General features: G+C 36.6%; 1 protein-coding gene across 1 annotated transcript; it reads left to right on the plus strand.

Annotated features, from left to right (window-relative positions):
* The first annotated feature begins 5,443 nt into the window (after positions 1-5,443).
* On the plus strand, positions 5,444-19,582 carry LOC128999926 (rRNA 2'-O-methyltransferase fibrillarin-like). The gene is made up of 5 exons (XM_054426712.1): positions 5,444-5,572; positions 11,055-11,240; positions 13,419-13,732; positions 17,637-17,882; positions 19,274-19,582. The coding sequence occupies exons 1-5, from the start codon at positions 5,560-5,562 to the stop codon at positions 19,439-19,441; spliced, it is 927 nt and encodes a 308-aa protein (XP_054282687.1). The 5' UTR covers positions 5,444-5,559; the 3' UTR covers positions 19,442-19,582.
* Positions 19,583-21,465: the final 1,883 nt, after the last annotated feature.

Consider the following 21,465-nt stretch of genomic DNA (forward strand, 5'->3'; position numbering starts at 1 on the left):
TATTGAAAAAGCTAAAAGCATGCTAAGTGACTCAAATTTGAGCAAGGGTTACTGGCAGTATGCTGTGGAGGCAGCTATTTATCTTAAGAACCGAAGTCCTACAAAAGCTGTTTTCGGAGTCACTCCACAGGAGAAATGGACTGGATCGAAAGTGGACCTCAGTCACCTTAGAGTTTTTGGGTGCATAGGCAATGTACATGTGCCTAAGGAGAGAAGGACCAAATTGGACTATAAGAGTGTTCCTCACATTTTTGTAGGTTACAGTGAGGATGTCAAAGGTTACAAATTGGTCGATCCTAAGTCTCCCCATAGATTGATTTATTCCAGAGATGTCAAGTTTTTTGAAACCTTATTTCATAATGGGCGTGAAGAAAATAATGGTGAAGAAACTATTCAACCAGTCGAGACCATAGTAAGCATCCAGACCGCCAAACTCGATGAACCCTGCAGGAATCCTGAGGCAGAAGAGGAGAGCTTCATTCTTGATAATATCAACATTGAGCAAGATGATGACGATGTTGGAACTGGAGGATCCGCTGAAGGGAATTCGGGAAATGATGAGGAAGGTGTTGAAATTAATGTTGGGAGTAGGTACCCTCTAAGACTAAGAGTAAGAAAACCTAAAATGTTTCCTGATTTTGTTACCTACATGGTTACCTGTGAGGATCTAGAGCCAAGTAGTTATCAAGAGGCAATAGAAGATCCGAATAAGAATTTGTGGAAGCATGCTGTGGAGGAGCAAGCTGATGAAGAATCTCTCCATGGTTTTGTTGATGCCAGTCATGGAAACAACTTTGATGGGAAAAGTTGTACCGGATATGTTTTTAAACTGTGTGGAGGACCTGTGTCTTGGGGAAGTAAGAAACAGAGATGCATGACTGATTCCTCAACAGAGTCAGAGTTTGTAGCAATGGTTCAGGCATGCAAGCAAGCAATGTTTCTGAAGCACTTGTTGGAAGAGCTGGGAATATTTCTTGAGCATGTAAATTTGCATTGTGACAACATGCCAGCAATGAAGATTTTGCAGAAGAGAACCGTGAATGACAAGACCAAACATATAATACGTAAACAGTTATTTGTCAGAGACATAATCAAGAGAAAACTAGTTGTGCTGAATTACATTCCAACTTCCAGGATGGTAGCGGACATTTTGACAAAATCACTTGGCAAAATCAAGCATGATGGTTTCATGACCGACCTTGGTCTTACCCCAATGAAGGATCAAGATTAAGGAGGGGTGTTGGAATTTATTTATAATCTTGTTCCTCATTGCCTTCTTGGTATTAAGATTAAAGCAGCTGTCATGTATAGATATTATATGCCATGTGTTTGCTATGTTTATTAATTTGTTGTAAATAAACATCACTTCCACTATGGACTTTAGAAACCATACTGTGTAGTCATTTTACTCCTATTATTATAAAGGAAAATCAATTATAAACAAGTCTAACCACTACAGTAGACTACCGAGACCGATTGTTGCAAACCGTATTGTTACGGTAATGGTTTTCCCTCAGCTAATGAGAAGCCCACAGCTGTCATCGTAAGCTCATCTATACCTCCCCTGAGTAAATACCATTGTTTTTTAGGTTTGAACATAGATAAAACAAAACATACTCCCTTAGGTTTGAATAATAACAAATTCTGTATTAGTCATGATTTTAAATAGTGTTACACTGATTCCACAGAATGCAGCACATAATCATAATACTATTTTACTTTTGGATGAGTCCAAATATTTAAACCTCAATCGCAGCACACCTGTGCACTCAACAACAACAACGTTTCAATTATATAAACATAAAAAGTAAAAGCTTTTATCAAAGTATTCAACTTAAACAATAAAAGGTTAATGCCTTAATACTTTTATCTTTTGTTTTATACCCACACAACATAAATTATTAAGTGAAGTGAATAATACAGTAATCGTGTGTGCTATCTCAGGTATTCAAATACCTCCCAATTTGTCATTAATCCACCACATAAATGTCATTAAAAGAAGGAACTCAGATAATACTAATGTGAAACTTAAATCCACCCAAGCTGTGCAACAGAACCAGACTGCCGATTAAAATAATTACACCAAACTTGATCGACGAAGCAACAATCATCAGAGGTAAGTTTGTAGGAGAAATAGTCTTAATCCCAAGAATCTATATATATAATAGGCTAATACCAAATATTTCATCCGAATTATTTTCAGCTAAAAATCTAGTTTCTGGCGATATTTAAATATATATAGTATTTGTTCCCATGGTCACGTTAATAGCAATCAACAAAAAATCAATTGGTTTGAGAACCATTGAGTACAGTATGCCCTCGCTTACGATCAAGCCTTTACCTAAATGACATCTTGGGAGTTGTAGTCACAGTACATCACTTGTTGAAGGACATATGGCTTCCGGTTTTTTTTCATAACACCAAAAAGAAGATGTGTTTCAAGTGCCTAAAAAACGATGGAGAATTTCTTGAGGAAAGTTCCACTGCCAAAATATTGGAAACATTGTTTAATAAGCCTGAGGAAAACAATTAAGGCTGCCCTCAGCCCTCACCCGCTCTCTGAAGAAATTTTCCATCATAAATTTGGGGCGTTTGAAGTTGTTGTATCTGGAGATCACTCAGATGAAGAAGATGTGAGATTAACCAACCCTGAAACTGACGTCAGTCCCCTATCTGTGACAAATGAAGTGGCTGACGCACTCGCTTTATATACCATATATTTTGGTACTCATTGTCCACTAAATGCCTACAGCATCGTTGTCATGGCAGGGTCTTCCGACATTTGTTTGGCTTCCGACCAATCACTTCGAGAAAATTACCAGCACCAAAGCACAGAAAACATGCTACTATAACCACAGAAAAAATACTTATAGTAGGCTAGTATGTTTTCTCCTGTGTTATAACCCAGAATGCTAACCGCATGGTAAAAAGCGTTAAGTATGCCACAAGTGTTGCTATGCTGGATGCTGGTGCATTGTATGCTGGTGGCGCTGCCTATGAATTGACAGGCAAAGCTCTATTCGAGTATACTTATAGTAATACCAGAAACAAAAGAACCCTGGGCCGTTTCGAGCCGCGCAGGTTTGAATGGTACGCCACACCTACCTGCGCGAACCACGTGATCTTTTCGTTTCTGCGCAGGTTGTTTTGTTCTTGGTATGTCTATAACGCTTTTTACCATGCGGTTAGCATTCTGGGTTATAGTAGTATGTTTTCCTCAAAGTATAGAGAAACTTTCTACCTATATAAGTCCCATATATAGGAGGAGAAAGTAATATATGCTGTCCAATAATAGAAAATTAATATTGTTATCAAAATCTAATGCAAGAGTTATACAGGGTGAATTTTAAATGAGTTCCCCCCCCTACTTTTTTCTGCATTTCTTAAGATATCATCTCCGGAACGTCAGATCATTGTTGAGTAGTAAGTACTTCATTTTGACTGGGTATACATTTTTGGCCGCCATCTTGGATCCGCCATATTGGATACAAAGTATTTTTTTCAAATGTAAAGGTAGGGTTGTGACCCATTATTTCAAACTAGACTTTTACGTTAATTACAATGCCGCAATCAGTTTTAAAAAATCTTGATCCGTTCTAAAGTTATGAGGACTTTTTATAACTTTATTTTTAGCGCATTTTAACATTGTGCATTTACAAACTAAGACCATAATCTCAAAATAGTGCTAGATAAAGATAAGTATACACCACCATTCATTGCCGACATATTTTCACTTGGTTATGACTGATGTAGTTTTTTCAGCCGCCATCTTGGATCCGCCATTTTGAAATGTGATCAATTAATTTAAATATAATGGTGGTGTTGTGACCCATCATTTTGAACTACTTTTTTATACTGGACTCAATGCTGCAATCCGTTTTTGGTTATCAAGCTGTCTTGATGAAATATTAAAATAGTCTTATTTAAAATTTCAATATTTCAAAAACCAAAGATGCAAATGAAAAACGGATTGCGGCATTGAGTTCAGCATAAAAAGGTAGCTCAAAATGATGGGTCACAACACCACCTTTATATTTAAATTAATTGATCACATTTCAAAATGGCGGATCCAAGATGGCGGCTGAAAAAACTACATCCGTCATAACCAAGTGAAAATATGTCGGCAATGAATGGTGTTGTATACTTATCTTTATCTAGCACTATTTTGAGATTATGGTCTTAGTTTGTAAATGCACAATGTTAAAATGCGCTAAAAATAAAGTTATAAAAAGTCCTCATAACTTTAGAACGGATCAAGATTTTTTAAAACTAATTGCGGCATTGTAATCAGCGTAAAATTCTAGTTTGAAATAATGGGTCACAACCCTACCTTTACATTTGAAAAAAATACTTTGTATCCAATATGGCGGATCCAAGATGGCGACCAAAATGTATACCCAGTCAAAATGAAGTACTTACTACTCAACAATGATCTGACGTGGTCCGGAGATGATATTTTAAGAAATGTAGAAAAAATTAGGGGGGAACTCATTTAAAATTCACCCTTTATCTAATCTAATCCATCAAACAGACTCATGATACTTTCAAGATTTAAAAACATGGGGATAGGTATTAAGAAAATCTACTTCAACAGAGTGATAATGTGCGGATGCTGTGCATACACTCTGAAAGACAACAAGATAAATGCTGCTGTATTCAAAGCAACAATACCAGCTGGGCTTTATGGCTGCCCAGTTGGTAACCCACAGTGTGTGCTGGTAAATCTAACAAATTGAGCTCCTGAAATGGTGGATCCACACTGTTCACGATTGGATCCGATGGCCTATAATTTACTTTTCCTGTGCGGAGAACGGAGCTAGGGAGCGGGATGCCTGAAATCGAAGAATAGCTACTGCTCAAAGAAATAAATCGGCCCAATTTCAGTTTGCTTCACACAGATTATCGGCAAGGCCACAATGTCTTCAGTTCTTCATATATAGATATATACTAAAAGCTTTGTTACAATATTTTACAGACATGTTCATATGAATTTAGCAAAACGTTTAGCATTCAATATATCAGATAATAAGTCAACACTGAGAACAGAAATGTACGTGAACCTTAACGACACAACCAGAGATATTTAAACTCAATTTCTATCATGTTTTTAGACTACCCTAATAATCTTACTGCAATGAACTTGAATTCAAGCAGCAAGTTTTCCTCAACGTTGTGTTTCTTACTTCGTGGCTCATTGAGCCGCGCGGGCAAGTTTCTAGATCCTTCAGAATAAGGACTAATCCTTATTGTCAGTAAACATTTTATAATAATGTAAGAGACCATAGACAGAGTCAATGGTTTATTCTAAGACTTTTTTACTGTAGAGTTACATGACTCAAATTATAGCTAACCTACCGTTTGCGTCAAAATGCTATTCCTTTTCCTTGATTCCGTTCCGTACTCTTTTCTTGGACCGGGTACAGCAGAATCGCAACTACCGGAACCGAACCGGACGACGACCACGTGCAGTGGAGTTATCAAGCCGAGAAACGTCTAACTTTTATGTCATTAATTGTTATTGTTTTGGTTGATACATTTAGTTTCTTATAAATTCAGAACATGGGAAGACCTGGTAAGTAATTAAGATAATTTTACTTCATAATATATTTTATTAGGACGGTAGTTACCCTAAATGTGTCAACTCTCAACAAAAATATTTGCAGTAACCTTAGATTTTAATAATCTTGGTAGGCCTAGGTAATATTCCGATAATTAGGGTAGGCCTAGCCACATTAAAAATCTCCATAGTTTTTAATTAGGCTCAGTTGACAATGTTTAGACGTTTCTTTTCTTTAGGTGGCCGGGCCTGAAAGTTATTTTTGCAGGCTAAGTTTACAGGAGGTTAAGCTGCCTCATGGGCATGGCACATTTTGTTCCTAGGCTCTTTATAAGTTGGGCCTAACTTTTTAGGACCAAAACAAAGAGGCTATGTTTATGCAAAGGGCCACTCAAGTAATTCTTAATTTGTGATGTAGGCCTAGAAAGTGTTTACTTGTATTATTGTTGAACCATTCAGGGGTACAGTTTCTTAACTGGGCTATGCTAATATCGATTGAAACTATCGAATTGAAGGCTGCACTTTACTTGACGTCCTACACTCATTCGAATAATATTATCGATCGATATATCGATTAATCGATTGCTTCATTCGATATATCGTTTGGTGGTAATTATTTGGACGTAGTGACTACTCGCAAAAGTGAAATTTTTGTTTTTCATAATGACCTAAATTTCACGCTGAATCCGAATATGACGTTTTTATTTTTCGGAAAATACCGGAAATTCCCGAAAAAAGGGAAAAACGGGAAAAAATATTTTTTACTCAAAATACGTCATGTGGGTACTCAAAATACGCGGGATATTGTGTAGATTAAGAATATGCAAGAACTTTTTTGATCCGATGAAAAACACCGGAGATAGGGCGAAAAAACGGTGAATAATCGGTTAGGTTAGGCTTGGTTAGGTTAGGTTAGGTTAGGTTAGGTTAGGTTCGGTTAGGTTCGGTTCGGTTAGGTTCGGTTCGGTTAGGTTTGGTTAGGTTTGGTTAGGTTTGGTTAGGTTCGGTTAAGTTTGGTTAGGTTCGGTTAGGTTAGGTTAGTTTAGGTTAGTTTATCAATAACATGAGTATTGTAAGTAAACTAACCTAACCTAACCTAACCTAACCAAACCTAACCTAATCTAACTCAACCTAACGTAACCTAACTCAATCTAACATAAACAATAATAATAAAATAAAGACCAGCTGATCAGCTGGTATTTTAACACAAACAAACGTTAAACAAAAAATCTAAAATAACATCGCACATTTTCGGGTTAGGTTAGGTTAGGTTTGGTTAGGTCAGGTTAGGTTTGGTTAGGTAAGGTTAGGGTAGGTTAGGTTAGGTTAGTTTACTTACAATACTCATGTTATTGATAAACTAACCTAAACTAACCTAACCTAACCGAACCTAACCTGACCTAACCAAACCTAACCTAATCTTACCGAACCGAACCTAACCTTATCTAACCGGACCTAACCTAACCTAACCTAACCTAACCTAACCAAGCCTAACCTAACCGATTATTCACCGTTTTTTCGCCCTATCTCCGGTGTTTTTCATCGGATCAAAAAAGTTCTTCCATATTCTTAATCTACACAATATCCCGCGTATTTTGAGTACCCACATGACGTATTTTGAGTAAACAATATTTTTTCCCGTTTTTCCCTTTTTTCGGGAATTTCCGGTATTTTCCGAAAAATAAAAACGTCATTTTCGGATTCAGCGTGAAATTTAGGTCATTATGAAAAACAAAAATTTCACTTTTGCGAGTAGTCACTACGTCCAAATAATTACCCGTTTGGTAAGTTAGGTAAGGTTAACCTAACTAACCAAACGATATATCGAATGAAACAATCGAATGAAAATATCGTATTGAAAAAAACAATCGAATGAGTGTAGGACGTCAAGTAAAGTGCAGCCGAATTGAAAATATTGATTAATAGGCTAATCGATATTTTTAAATATATCTATTAAAAAATTAAACTATCATAACCTAACCTAACCAACCAAACTTGCTGATGGTGAAAAAATCGCATGAAGGTTAACTAATCGAATCGATAGTTTCAATCGATATTAGCATAGCCCAGTTAAGAAACTGTACCCCAACTCAGAGCGGCAGGTAACCTCAAAAGTTGTTTCCATTTTTTTTTTCTTAGGCCTAGTCAGTGGTAGGGTCATAAGAGAACCATACCTTATTACAACATGTGTCGGGTACACTTCCATATCTGTTGGCACAAACAACCGAATGAGTAATATTGATTATTCGATTTTTTAATTCGATAGGCCTAAGTTATATCGTTTGGTTAGTTGTTAGGTCAACCTTACCTAACTAACCAAACGATATATCGAGTAGGCTAATTGATATACCGATCAATATTACTCATTCGGTTGTTTGGGCCAACAGATATGGAAGTGTAGCCTACCCCCTGTGTCAAGGAAAATATCTTAGTTTTTGTTTTAAATATAAACAGCTAGGCCTACCTACACTATTTGAGGTTTCCTCTTTTGAAGCATTATTAAGATAACTTAACTCTGACTCATCCAAATTTCTATAGAAACAACTGTATTAATTAATCTGAGATTCGCAAAATCTTATTTCTGTTTACTAGCCTAACAAATATGCCGGTAGCCTTCTTCCGTAAAGGGTTAACTTCCCCCACTGTAAGTTAGGGGTTGGTCATTTGTATTTTGAGATAATTCCTTATCAAACCGGACCTCAATAATACAGCTATCGACTTTGCTTAGTTCAAATTTCTACCTGACATAAGTTAAGTTTATCACAATTTCAATCAGTATTGGCCTACACTCATTCGAATGAATGTATTGATCGATATATAGGTTAGGGTATTTGATTGTTTCATTTGATATATCGTTTGGTTAGTTAGGTTAGGTTAACCTTACCTACGATATAACTTATCGTCGTCGGTAGTCTTATTGAAAAATACATTGCAACGATATATCAGGCCGGCGCGACTTTTGATCATGTGAGTTTTAATGGGCATATCGGTTGACTCGGTTGTTATTATAAGACAACGATGATTTCAATCGATTTCTCATACGAACGAGGCTCGATATATCGTTCCATGGCACTTTTGGGATGAAAATTTATGCTTTTACTGATTTTTATTCTTGCACACTACGCTTCGCCCCCACAGAAAGCCTGGCACTTTTCAGACAAAGGTAGGCCTACCTAGTAAAAAAAAACTCTGGCACTTTTTGGAAAGTAGGCCTACCAAAATAAATCTCTGGCCCCTAAAGGGTTAAGGCCTAAAATAAGTCAGGAATGTGTAAAAAGCACAGTTTTTTGTCTACTGGTATAGTCTGATAATGTTTGTGTTTAACTTAGTTTGTCTCTCTAAACTTAGTTCAAGATAACTTACTCACTAAGATATTTTTACATAAAGCCGCCCTTATTTTGCAAACAGCTCTAAAAACGCACATTTTTAGACAAAACATTTCACTGTTGCATACAGTTTTTCAGTGTTTGAAACAAATTTTTGTTTCCACCTGAAATCGGTAAAGATCACAGGGAGTTGCAAACTTTTGTTTGCAACACTGGTTTCAGTCACTACGGGCCGTTGAAACACGAAACAGAAACATTTCCCCGCCATCCCCTACGCTGCCACCTCCACTCTCACTTACTTTATCACTCGTACCACCCTGTGGCTCGACTCAAGAGTGTCGTTACCCTGTCTGGACTGCTATAGTACTTAGTTATCTTGCGCGTGTTAACAATGGAAAATTAACTGAATGAGATGGAGTGGGTAGATGACAACATTCTAAAGTTAATTAGCCTGTACAGAGAGCAGCAAGTCCTGTGGAACCAAACTATTTCCGATTACTAAAATAAAAATATGAAAAACTACGTATGGAATGATATTTCATTCAAAATTACATCCTCGACACTTGACATCCTCGGGAGGACTGAGCCCAGGAACCATCACATAGGCGAGTCATATAGCCTAATCAAGGTCGAAAGTGTTTAAAACATTTTCATGAAACTTGGAGATGAAACCATGAAATAAAAATTGCTAACTTTTATTTGAAACTACTGTTTGCAACTGCTATTTACAATAAAAGTTTGCAACTTTCGTTTGAAACTTCTGTGTAAACGCGGCTTAAAGTATGACTATATAGCACAATGTAAAACTTACTGCATGTTAATTGTATTAGTAATCCACAAATCGTTATGCATGTTTATTGATTGTAAAAATGACGATTTTGCCGTCAATAAATAAATAAAAGATAAGTTGGTAGCCTAGGCCTACATAGATTTCAATGTCAGATAAAGTTAGTACCTATACTTTAAAAAGTTGTGTTGCCGTGGACTTGCCTTTATAACAGATTAGTACAGCCATTACAGTCCTGGAATAGCTTAGTTGTCTTTCTTAATTAATTCAGATGATTTAGGCCTAATCTAATCTGGATTTTCATTACCGGTACATCCAGAGATTTTCATTAAGACTCAGAACCCCTATTAGTATGGGTCTTCAAGGTTGTAGTTGGGTAGGTTTAGTTTAGGCATAGCCTATCCAAATTTTATCCAATAGACTTAGGCTAATGTTCATGAATTAGGTGAAACGAACTACGAAGGACTGCCTACCAAAATGAGTGATGGCATAACATTTCAACAAGCAACCCTTTGAATTATCCATCAGACATATGAATGCATATTTTATTAAGTTATGCTCTAGCTAGCAGTATGTTTGGTTTTCTCATAGGCTAAACATAAAAATACCTTTTAAAAACTCAGTTGAAATACGAGGCATGTTTCTTAAGTAAGTATGGTACCGTTTTTAAATTTCTCCGTTCCAGCACTGCGATTGGCATTTTGGATATTTGTGCTTTGCATGTGCATCTATTGGCAAGGCTGTGCTGGAAATTTTGCAACAATCGGCTGTTTTTACATCCGGTTTCGTGCATTCAAAATGGTGCAGCCAATTGAGACTGCCGCAGACTGTGAAGTGTGCGCTGGAATTAGCTGGACTTTTCCTACGCACCAATTCTTTAGCAATGACAGATGGCCGCCCAGTGCGTTGCTCATCATGAACGTTGGTGCGGCTGGCTTTAAATGCCCTAACCCACTTGCGTACCATTTTGTGTAACTCATAATGTTCTCACCATGAACTTTCACTAATCTGTTGATGAATTTCAATAGCTTTCACACCTTGAGCACTTAAAAAACTAATTACAGCGTGCACTTCACATTCGGCAGCACCGTTTTGAATTTTCATTTGAACACACAACGTTTTTACTGGTTTATTAAAAAAAAACCTACATCAACCAATACTAAGGAAAAAGTAAAGTTCATTATTACTAGTGCATTAAGGCCTATTGCTCAAGCTAGTGTGATCTTGCAAACCGAGGTTTTAGGTTGTAATTGATCAAGACATCGCAACCACGGTTAGGACTCAGCATCTCCTTTCATTGAACTTTTTTATGTTTACCAGTTGTCTTTGTGGCCCAAGTTAACTAAACTTAGTGTCTCATGATTTTTGTTTGAAATTGTTTCAGGTTTTTCACCGGGTGGTCGAGGAGGTGGTGGAAGGGGTTTTGGAAGAGGTGGAGGTGGAGGAGGTAGACCAAGCTTTGGCACTCGTGGAGGAGGAAGGGGAGGAGGCGGTGGTCGAGGAGGAGGCAGAGGAGGGTTCGGTGGCCGAGGTCGAGGTGGCGGTGGTCGAGGTGGCACACCCAGAAGAAGTAAGTTTCTTAATAAACGTTGAGCTCCATTAAAAAAAAATTCTTTAAGGAACCATCCTCTATCATTGACTGGATAATGTGTTAGAATGATTTTAATGTCCAGTAACTTTACCAATTTTTGAAGCTCTGTATTTATTATTTATTTTAAATATTCAACTGTCCAAGGATATATCACCCTGTATACCTGTTTAACACAGAGGCTTATTCATGTTCTTATATTCCTGGGACTACACCCCACGGGCCCCCAAAGTTTCAATTTTTCATGTTTGTATGAATGTAATAACCAAATATTTAATAATTGAAATCAGCTGTAAATTACTTTAATTTGACATTTCAAAAAGCAGAAACAAAATTGAAATTGTAAATGTTTGCTACTAGCTTGTGTAGGCTTTCCTTAAATTAAGGAACCAAACATCTGATTAAAGTTTTAGTTTATTCTAGGATTATGTGATTTCCCTACGGAAATATTTAAGATTCTATTACGGTTGTTTTAACATCCAAGACTATGTCCCAGAGTTTTCAGTGTTTTAAGGGTATGAAAATCTATATATTAATAGGCAAGCATGTTTCTTTAAAACCTTTTTTCTCAGCTCGTGTGTGTCGTAGGGAAAATCTATGCATACTGTTAGAAAGATATTTTCCTGTAGGTGTGCAGAATCCCATTATAAATTAAAATAGGCTCAAAGATAAGCACAAAAAATAAATTTGAAATTAACACATTGGGTGCGGCGGTATCCATATGGATACCTGGAGTCCATCACGTAGAGGCGGCGGTATCCATATGGATACTTGGGTCCTCCTGAACTTCAATATTTTCCTGTGGCTCAGCCGTTTGATATTTCGAACTAATACTTTGTAGCCACCTGCGTTGACACAGTTGAATGACCGTGGTGACCTTGGTTTCTATTTTTGTCGCGTTATCAGTAGGGGGGGCGGGATGGGGGTGGGCGAGCGTGCCACGTGCGTTTGTTTACGACCCTTTGCAGAATGTTTCCACGTTAGCGTGTAGTGGGTGACTTGCTTTTTGTTGTGTTGTAGGTTGGTAGTAAAATTTCCCCATAAAATCCCCGTCTGACAAACTTAAAAATCAACTTTTTGTCCCGTCTTTCTCCCTCCAATTGTTAATACGATGGGACCGGCTACGTTCCAAGCAGTGCTGCTATATGTGAGTGTTTAGCGAACTACGTCGACTCTTGTTATAAAACAGGACATCACCGCACGTTATTTGCTATTCGTCATACCGAAATATGAGAGCCAATCACCCGGCAATCGGGTTTGTTCGACGCTGCGGGCTGCGCCGCACTGGGGCTACGCCTGCTGTTTGATGGCCCGCAGCGAACGTGTTAACAAAAAATTAACATGGGCTTTATGGGTTGCCATGATAGTGACGAAATAACAACGAAATATAAACAGAAAATCAAAACAAATTCCAATCACATGTTTTATTTACAGAGTGGGGTGAAAAATAGAGAAGTATGTAAAGTGCAATTGGATTTTTTAGCTAGAGTGGTTAAGTGCAATTGGATTTTTTAGCTAGAGTGGTTATAAGCTGTGGTGGAATATCTTTGAAGATGGACCTTTTTAATACGATCACGTGTTCATACGTGTCAAATCAAAACAAACAAACTTGGCATAATATATTCTTGGAATTTGACATACTTAATCTACTTTAATAAAATCACTTAGTCATTAGCTAATCATTAGAGAATATTATCCAAATCAACCAATGAATAAATTGTTATTTAATTATTGCCTTCAAATTAAGTGATGGTTAATTGCTTTGAAAATAATTAAATTACATATTTATGGTCGAGTTTCGACCACTGGACGACCTCTAGTAATTATTTAATTGATGTATTTTTGTAGGAAGGAGTAAGAAAATTACAGTGTATGTACAGGTTTTAAATTACTTGAATGACTTTTTCTTCACAAATTTGAACTACCGTAACAAACACTGAATTTGTGGGTGGTTAAAAAAATACAGATACAATGTCAAATTTATCAAACGAATGTGTTTTAAAGGCCTATTATGTCATGTAGAGTTAAAACAATAAGGTTGTCAGAAGAAGTTATTTTAATTAATCACAATTTGGTACGCTTCTAAGTACTAAGCTGGTGGTAATACCGGTATCTTATAAGTTTGTTCCAAGAGATTAATTTTGGTCCTCTACCTTTCAGGTTTTGGTGGAGGAAAGAACGCAATCATCGAGCCCCATAGGCATCCGGGAGTTTTTATCGCTCGTGGTAAAGAAGATGCTCTAGTCACGTTAAATATGGTTCCTGGAGAAGCTGTTTATGGCGAGAAAAGGATATCAGTAGAAGAAGGCGATGTGAAGAAGGAGTACAGAGTGTGGAATCCGTTCCGCTCCAAGTTAGCGGCAGCCATCCTTGGTGGGATTGATCAGATTCACATGCCTCCAGGCAGCAAAGTGCTCTACTTGGGTGCTGCGTCCGGCACCACTGTCTCTCATGTGTCGGACATTGTTGGACCGGTGAGTTATCAAAGTATTCAACAATGAAAAACTTGGATCCAAAATAAGCCAGATGTGAGTCAACATTGACTTTTGGCTAGGCCTACTGAAGTAGACATCCAATAAGGCCTTTTCATTCAAATGTAGCGCAATTGAATGAGCGAGTGATGAAGTGTGTTGCAGCAAATATTATATTTGCTTTAGTTTTTGTTGATAGTTGACATACCGTAACATAGACGATGCTTGAGTTTACAATATATTGTACTTGCAGTTAAAATAAACGATATCAGCAATCTGAAACATAGTTTCTCCCATTAGCTTGTCAACAACTGTTATCATGGGTAAGCGATTTGAGTAACTAACTATGGTATTTAATTGTTAAAATGACAAAAATTGAAATAACCAGGGTTGTCAGCGACCGGGAAAATCAGGAATTATGCGTGAATTTTAACCGCCCTGAAAAAACCGCAAACCGCAAATCCACCTATGGTAACGTGAAAATGGTATTATTCAGGGATTTCCTGTGAATTTCAACTATTGTTCGTTTATTTTCAAGGAATTTTGTAGTTCTAACAATTTTAAACAAATTTATCAAAAAAAAATTATAGTGAATGTATATTTACGGAAGATTCAGATTAGAAATTGACCAGATTCGAGAATCGAATCTCGGGTCCGCTGACAGAATACGCCGATTGGCCGCCGGCTATAATAACGCGAAGCATCTACAGTATATCAGGGTAGCATCAGTGTCGATCTACGCATAGCTGAAACAAAGCCAAACTCGGTCTCAAAACACAAGGTCATGGCTTGAATTACGTCCTAGTAGAATATTAATTAATACTGTTAACACTGTTCAAAGAAATGGCGACCATACAAAGTAGGGTATTTTAACTTAAGCCAAGTTTGAATGGAGATGAGTGTAGGGTGAGTGGCACGATCTTGTAGTCTTGTTAGTGACTAAGGCCGACATTTCTTAGACACAGCGGTTAATTAATAGCCCATACAGCTAATGGCAACTGGACCTACAGTTTATAGTGGAATCCGAACCACATTTTTGCCTTGGTATATACGAATCGGTCTAATTATCAGGATAGTACTGCGGATAGTCGTAGTACTCACTCGTGCGGACGTTAATCCACACCAGGGAGTATCGCATCCACAGTCCATGCCTATAAATATCCACAATTCGTTAAACCTCCTAGTAGCTGGATTACAGGACGACGCTACTCCTAGTAGCTACTGAGGCACAACTATTGCCGCCATTGCTGGTATCAACTTAACCTTGACCGCAATAAGTATTTGTCTGTGTTCGCGTTGTGCGTTCGTGTAGCAAGCAATGGCGGAACTGTACTGTAGAGTGTAGACACTAGACCGACGACACAACGATTTCAGTGATGAGAATACGATTCCCAATCGACTCTCTACTGTGGAATGAGAATAAGAATAAGAATAAGAATCCTTTATTGTCATTAGACACGGTTGTGCAATAGACACTGTAAAACTTAGCCTATATCACAGAAGAGATCACAGTTGTCAATTGAGAATAAATATCATAAAATAAAAATTGTTGAATAACAATGCATGTTACTTAAAATCTATAAAATCAGTAGCACTCAAATGCAAAAACTCATTAACAGAATAAAGTGGGTGCTTTAGAAGACTATTTGTTACAACAGTTTTAAAATTAGCAAAGGATTCAATATTCTTGACATTATGAGGTAGTATATTGTACAGTTTAAGCCCTATAACTTTAGAGCTTTTGGCTGCTTTGGTCAATCTACAAAAGGGAATGTCAATTTCATGCTTGAGCCTTGTGTTGTGGCTATGTACATTTAGCCGTTTCAACAAGAATACAGATTGTTTTTTTACTTCTAATAGAACATACAAAACATATAAACTAAAGACAGTTAACACTTTTTCATATGGATAAAAATAGGCCTACAGTGCTCTGAGTAGTCAGCTGAAGCTAGCAATGAATTGATGTTTTAGCTTCGACTTTTAGTTTAATTAGGCCTAATTTTGGAAAATACATAGTTATAATTGTAACAATTATTGGGATTTTACCGGTTTATAGTTCTATCATAAGTAGGCCCTAACTATAAAGTAATCATAAGTAACTATCGGCAAATATTACGCGAAAAACGTAGCGGTAAAAACTGCTTTAGTAGGCCTAAGAAAACCATTTTCTACTACGAATTTTGTTTATTTTTAATTTTTCTACCACCAAGGTACGACATTTATGTTAATTTTGGAAAATACATTAGTTTTAATTGTAATAATTATTGGTTTTTTACCAGTTTACAGATAAGTAGGCTAATTATTAACAAATATAACTTGAAAATCGTAACGTTCGGCAGTTCGGAACTGCTTCAGTAGGCCTCAGTAGTTTATTCTGACAAATGTTAAACTCATTAGGCTAATGTTAAATTTTTACCTTAATTTGCAGTGCTTGTTGAGTGAATATTAAGAGTTTGTTAATTTGCCTTAAGGGCTTATAAACGTGTGTGGGTTTTTAATTATTTACCAATATCCGTTATTTTAATTTGTTTTTACAGCTTTTATTGTAAGTAGCCTATATTAGACGCCCGGAATTTCGTACTTTTAAGCCGGGTAAACCGGGGAAAATGTGTGAATTTTGTTTATACATTCTGCTGACAACCCTGAATAACTTTTGAACCATAATTTTTACAGCAATGCACTATGTTGTTAAGAATTATATAATTTCAATCCAAACCAGATATTTTTTGAAAATCCAATTTTCTCTTATTTTATGATTTTGATGGGAAAATAAATAACATAGGCCTAGGCTACAATAACTGTTGAACTGTAATTTTTACAGAAATCGGGGTTCTACCATTTTGATTAGAATTTTAAGGGCTAAGACATACAAATTTTCTTTTTCAAAATCGTTCAGGCCATTTTTGAAAAAATTTCATTTTTCCGTTTTATGGTTTTTTTTGGGAAAATCATCAAAAATAAAAATGTATAAAGAAATTAAAAAAAAAAAAACGCCTGGAGATACAACAGATTACTACCTAGTACCTACATACCAAATTTAATCAAAATCGAACCACAGGTAGGCCTATGGTCTGTAGCTCTGCACACATCCACACATACAGACAGACACACACACGGACAGATTTCACTCGAGAACCACTTTTTTTGAGTTCAGGTGGGCCAAAAACGGATATATCCACTCAAACTCGAAAATGTTGACGAAAACAATAATTCCTCCATATAATCTGGCCTACTATGTATTATGCTGGAGAAAGTAAAAATTTAGTTTGGTTTAAAATTGGCGTAGCTTATTCTACAGAAAACAGTAATTTACATGCACTCTCAGACTCAATCCAATTTCATTACCTACTTTCAAAAATTCATAACTGGCTTCAGCTATTAAAAAGAAAATGAAATGTTTTAATAGTCTAAGCTACAAGCTAGCAATCTGTCTTAGCTCCTGGAGCAGGCATATTTATGGAATTTGTTATTTTAATATTTAATAGTTCCAAAAAAGGAACATTCAGTGTTAAGTTACTCTTCAAATTAATTATTAAGCAATTCTGGAAAAAATTGTCTGTTTTTTAATTAGGATCCACTGTTTAGGAAGTCAAAAAAACTCATTCCTTTCATTTCATGCAAAAGTGAATTTTCCAAGACAAAAGTACAAGAATGAATTTTCCTATTTTAAAAGACATCATCAGGATACAAAACCACATCATCACTGCAATGGATTCACAGTCCAACTGAGCCCCTGACTCACCATAATTTAAATTTAAGTTCCTGCTGACTTTAAATAAATTTGTTGGCACTTACTTACTATACAGGGTAAGGGTATCTAGGACAGGTGCAATATCAAATAAAAACATGCATGCAAATTATTTGCAGGCATTAGTCCAACCAATCTAAACATATTGTTCAATTTCAGGAAGGACTAGTTTATGCAGTGGAATTTTCTCACCGATCAGGACGAGACTTGTTGAATGTAGCCAAGAAACGAACCAACATCATCCCTATCATAGAGGATGCTCGGCACCCACACAAGTATCGCATGTTGGTGGGAATGGTGGACACAATCTTTGCTGATGTGGCACAACCTGATCAGGCGAGAATAGTCGCCATCAACGCTCATAGTTTTCTAAAGAACGAAGGTCACTTTGTGATTTCAATCAAGGTTTGTGTGTTTGTAGATTCCATAAAGAGTCCAGTTTCTATACAGGCTTAAATGTATGAAATAATCATCATTTACTCAGACTTGTTAAAGTTTGCAAAGCAACTCTATGAAGAGCATGCAAAGTCCTCTCATCCACATGGGTAAGCGACGCAATTGTGTGACAGATATCCCTGTAGACCGCTAAAGAGAATTCAGGGCATTCAAATCTATAAGCGTTTTTATAACATTGGACCGCCGATGCAAATATGTGGCTTTAGTCTATTATAATGTGACTAGCCGCCACATATATGCCACGGCAGTCTATGGGTAGAAACCGGCCGTTGCATATGTGTCGCTGGTCCATATGAATTAAACATTTTGTACTATTGCGGTAGCGAACGTGTTAAAGCATTTTGTCAGCTGTTTCAACTAAACAAGTTGATTCTATGATATCATAGGAAAAATAATTAAATATAGACCGTCAGCTGTGCTGCGGTTACCATAGATTCTGGTGCACAATGCTGGGAGTGCCATGTAGTTACGGCCTACGCGCAGTGTGGGCTAGAACCTATGGTAACCACTGCACGGTTGACAGTCTATATTTAATTCTTTTTGTCTATGATGATATTCAATAGCTTTAAAAAGTTAAAAGGTGTACCCCAACAGGGTATTAATTTTTTTATTATTTTTCTTCAGCACCATTAATTTTCTTTAAATTATGACAACAGCTTATTTGAACTAAGCAGCAACAAACTTTTTTCTATTGTTTACTGTTTACTTTACTTTTCCATTAAATGGCGACCATACAAAGTATGAATGGAGATTTGTGTAGAATGAGTGGCGCGATCTTGTAGTCTTGTTGGTGACTAAGGCGGACTTATTCCTTAGACACAGCTGTTACTTAATAGCCCATACAGCTAAAAAGGGACCTACAGTTTATAGTGGTATCTGAACCACATTTTTCCTTGGTATATACGAATTGGTCTAATTTCCAGGATAGTACTGCGGATAGTTTAGATGCAGTGGTAGAATATTAGGGCTGTGATAGATGTGTTTATTCTTAGCATACTGTAAATTTAAAGAAATTGTCCCTCTCCATTGCAAACGCAAAGCACAAGTATAACTGCAATAAGCATTTTATACTTATACGCCAAACACCCGTACGAAGGACGGGTACTCCGCTAGTTTTATCATAAAGAAAAGCTAATTGGTTTGTTTGACATTTTTTGAAAAGGAATAGAGTATAGCTAGCCCACCTGAGAATACACATTATGTCTACCTGAAATTACCTGAGTAGTACAGAAGCGATGAAATATCAGTATTAGCAATTTTCTCAGGTAAGCTAGCTGAAATATATTCCTTTTCAAAAATTAAATAACGTATACAATTTAATTTATTATAAATCGTTTCAGGCCAATTGCATTGATTCAACAGCACAACCTGAAGCAGTATTTGCCGGGGAGGTGAAAAAACTGCAGTCAGAGAAGTTCAAACCTCAAGAACAGCTGACATTAGAACCATACGAGAGAGATCACGCTGTAGTCGTTGGAATCTACAGGCCACCTCCCAAGAACGAGTAGAATAATCAATGAAAACTGAACTTCCTTTTAATTTGTCTTTTCGAACATCAAATAAGACATTTATTTTTAAATGTAGAACTGTTTACTAGAACTTTTAGTTTTATTGATTCCTGTTAAATAATTAAATGACTTTTTTATAAACCTATTTTTATTTTCACCACATGTCTATAAAAATTGTTTACTGAAGAGAAAATGGCTTTTCTCAATACTAGTGATGGTCGGATCCGGATATTGGACTACCGGATCCGAGCTAGAACTGGCACCCGATCGGATCCAAAAAATTCCGGATCTTGGGCTGGATCCGATTTTTCCCTAATTTTTTACTAACACAAAGCTGTCTGTATCCATGCACAAGACTGATTATGTCCCGATTTTTTTACTAACACAAAGCTGTCTGTATCCATGTACGAGAAGACTATCTGCGTACAAGACTCATTTTAAATAAGGCAAATTTAAATCAGCAGCAAGTTTTATTATATCCAAACTACTTAAATGGTTTTTCTGGAAGTCTTTCAATTATTTCCTATGAGTACATTTTTTTTTACTTTCTGGGGAGAAAGTATAGGGGGCTATATCATCTTACTAATATAATATTATAAATGTGAAAGTTTGTGTGTGTGTTGCTCAATCACGCATTATCTACTGGACGGATTGGGCTTAAATTTGGCATGATGATACCTCACATTCACAATTAACATATAGGTGTATTCTTATCTCAAAAATCCTTTCGGGCTCCGCCCCAGTGGCTCTGTAGTTCCCCACGTTAACCTTATGAGTAATCACATTTAAAGGGAATTAAAGAATTTAGTCAGCTGTTTCAACTAAAATAGTTGGTTTTTTGATATGAAAAAGCATTAAAAAGTTCGGGGCTGTGCGAATCTAGAAATTTTTGTTCGAATTTGAATCATAGCTGTACAGATTTTATCGAATCCGAATATTTTAATTAATCCCGAGTCGAATCTGGGTTGAATCCGAATCTCAAATTTACAGCCATTATCGAATCCGAATCTGAAATTTAAAGCTGTTATCGAATCCGAATATTTAAACCTGTTCAGAGTCTAATCCAAAACCGAGGAAAGTCAGCAGTACCAATTTCCACATTTTTAGACCACATTTTCTGGGGCTGAAATAACTTAGGGAATTGCTTAAAAAAATTCTTGAAATGGGCCAAATAAAAAAGTTATAAAATTTAGGCCTACCTATATGAAGTTTTGAAATAGGTTAAGTTGGCATAAGTTAGGCATACCACCTAGGCCTAAGTTACTCGCTAAAAGTGATGGACTACCAATTTGTGTAGTCTAAAACATAGGCCCAGCCTATTATACACCTCTGTGTTAATCCTCCACACAAGCCTATGTCTGCATTACTATTACAAGTAACAACTAACACTGTGAGGTTAAGTTTACTGATAGCCAAGATAGGGTTCAAATGCGACCTACACTAATGTGCCTAAAACCTAACACCAAGTTGGTCAGGTTCCTAACATGAACCAGTCAACAGCAAATCGGAGTGCACAAGTAGTTTTTTAGTGTCTAAAAAATTATATTGAAAATTATATTCAATCAGAATCTAGTAAATTTGAATATCGAATCCCAACTCGGATCTATTTCCAAGAAATTCGAATATCGAATCCGAACCCGGATCTCTTACCAGTAAATTCGAATATCGATTCCGAATCCAGTTAGAAACAGTAGATTCGTTCTCGAATCCGAATCGAATCTCTAAAAAGATTCGGATTCGATTTGTTTTTCGAACTATTCGCACAGCCCTGAAAAAGTTATAAGATTTACCACCAGGGCGAAACACTATTATTTTTTTTGTATTTATGAAAACAGCTAGGTAGGTACTTTGAACTAAGCAGCAACAAAAACTGTTATACGCAATGAGACCTGAAAAGTAGGATTATTTAAAGTTATGTTTTTGTTTTTAATTTCATGAATAATTTGTGATATTTTGCGAATTAATTTATTTTTCTCTGTTGTTTTGGTGAAGTGGTAGAACATTATGGCTAAACTGTGGCCTCC

The sequence above is a fragment of the Macrosteles quadrilineatus genome, unplaced genomic scaffold, assembly GCF_028750875.1.
Source record: "Macrosteles quadrilineatus isolate MER2022 unplaced genomic scaffold, UCM_ALF_1.0 Scaffold_8__2_contigs__length_117827958, whole genome shotgun sequence".
In the NCBI taxonomy this organism is placed as follows: domain Eukaryota; kingdom Metazoa; phylum Arthropoda; class Insecta; order Hemiptera; family Cicadellidae; genus Macrosteles; species Macrosteles quadrilineatus.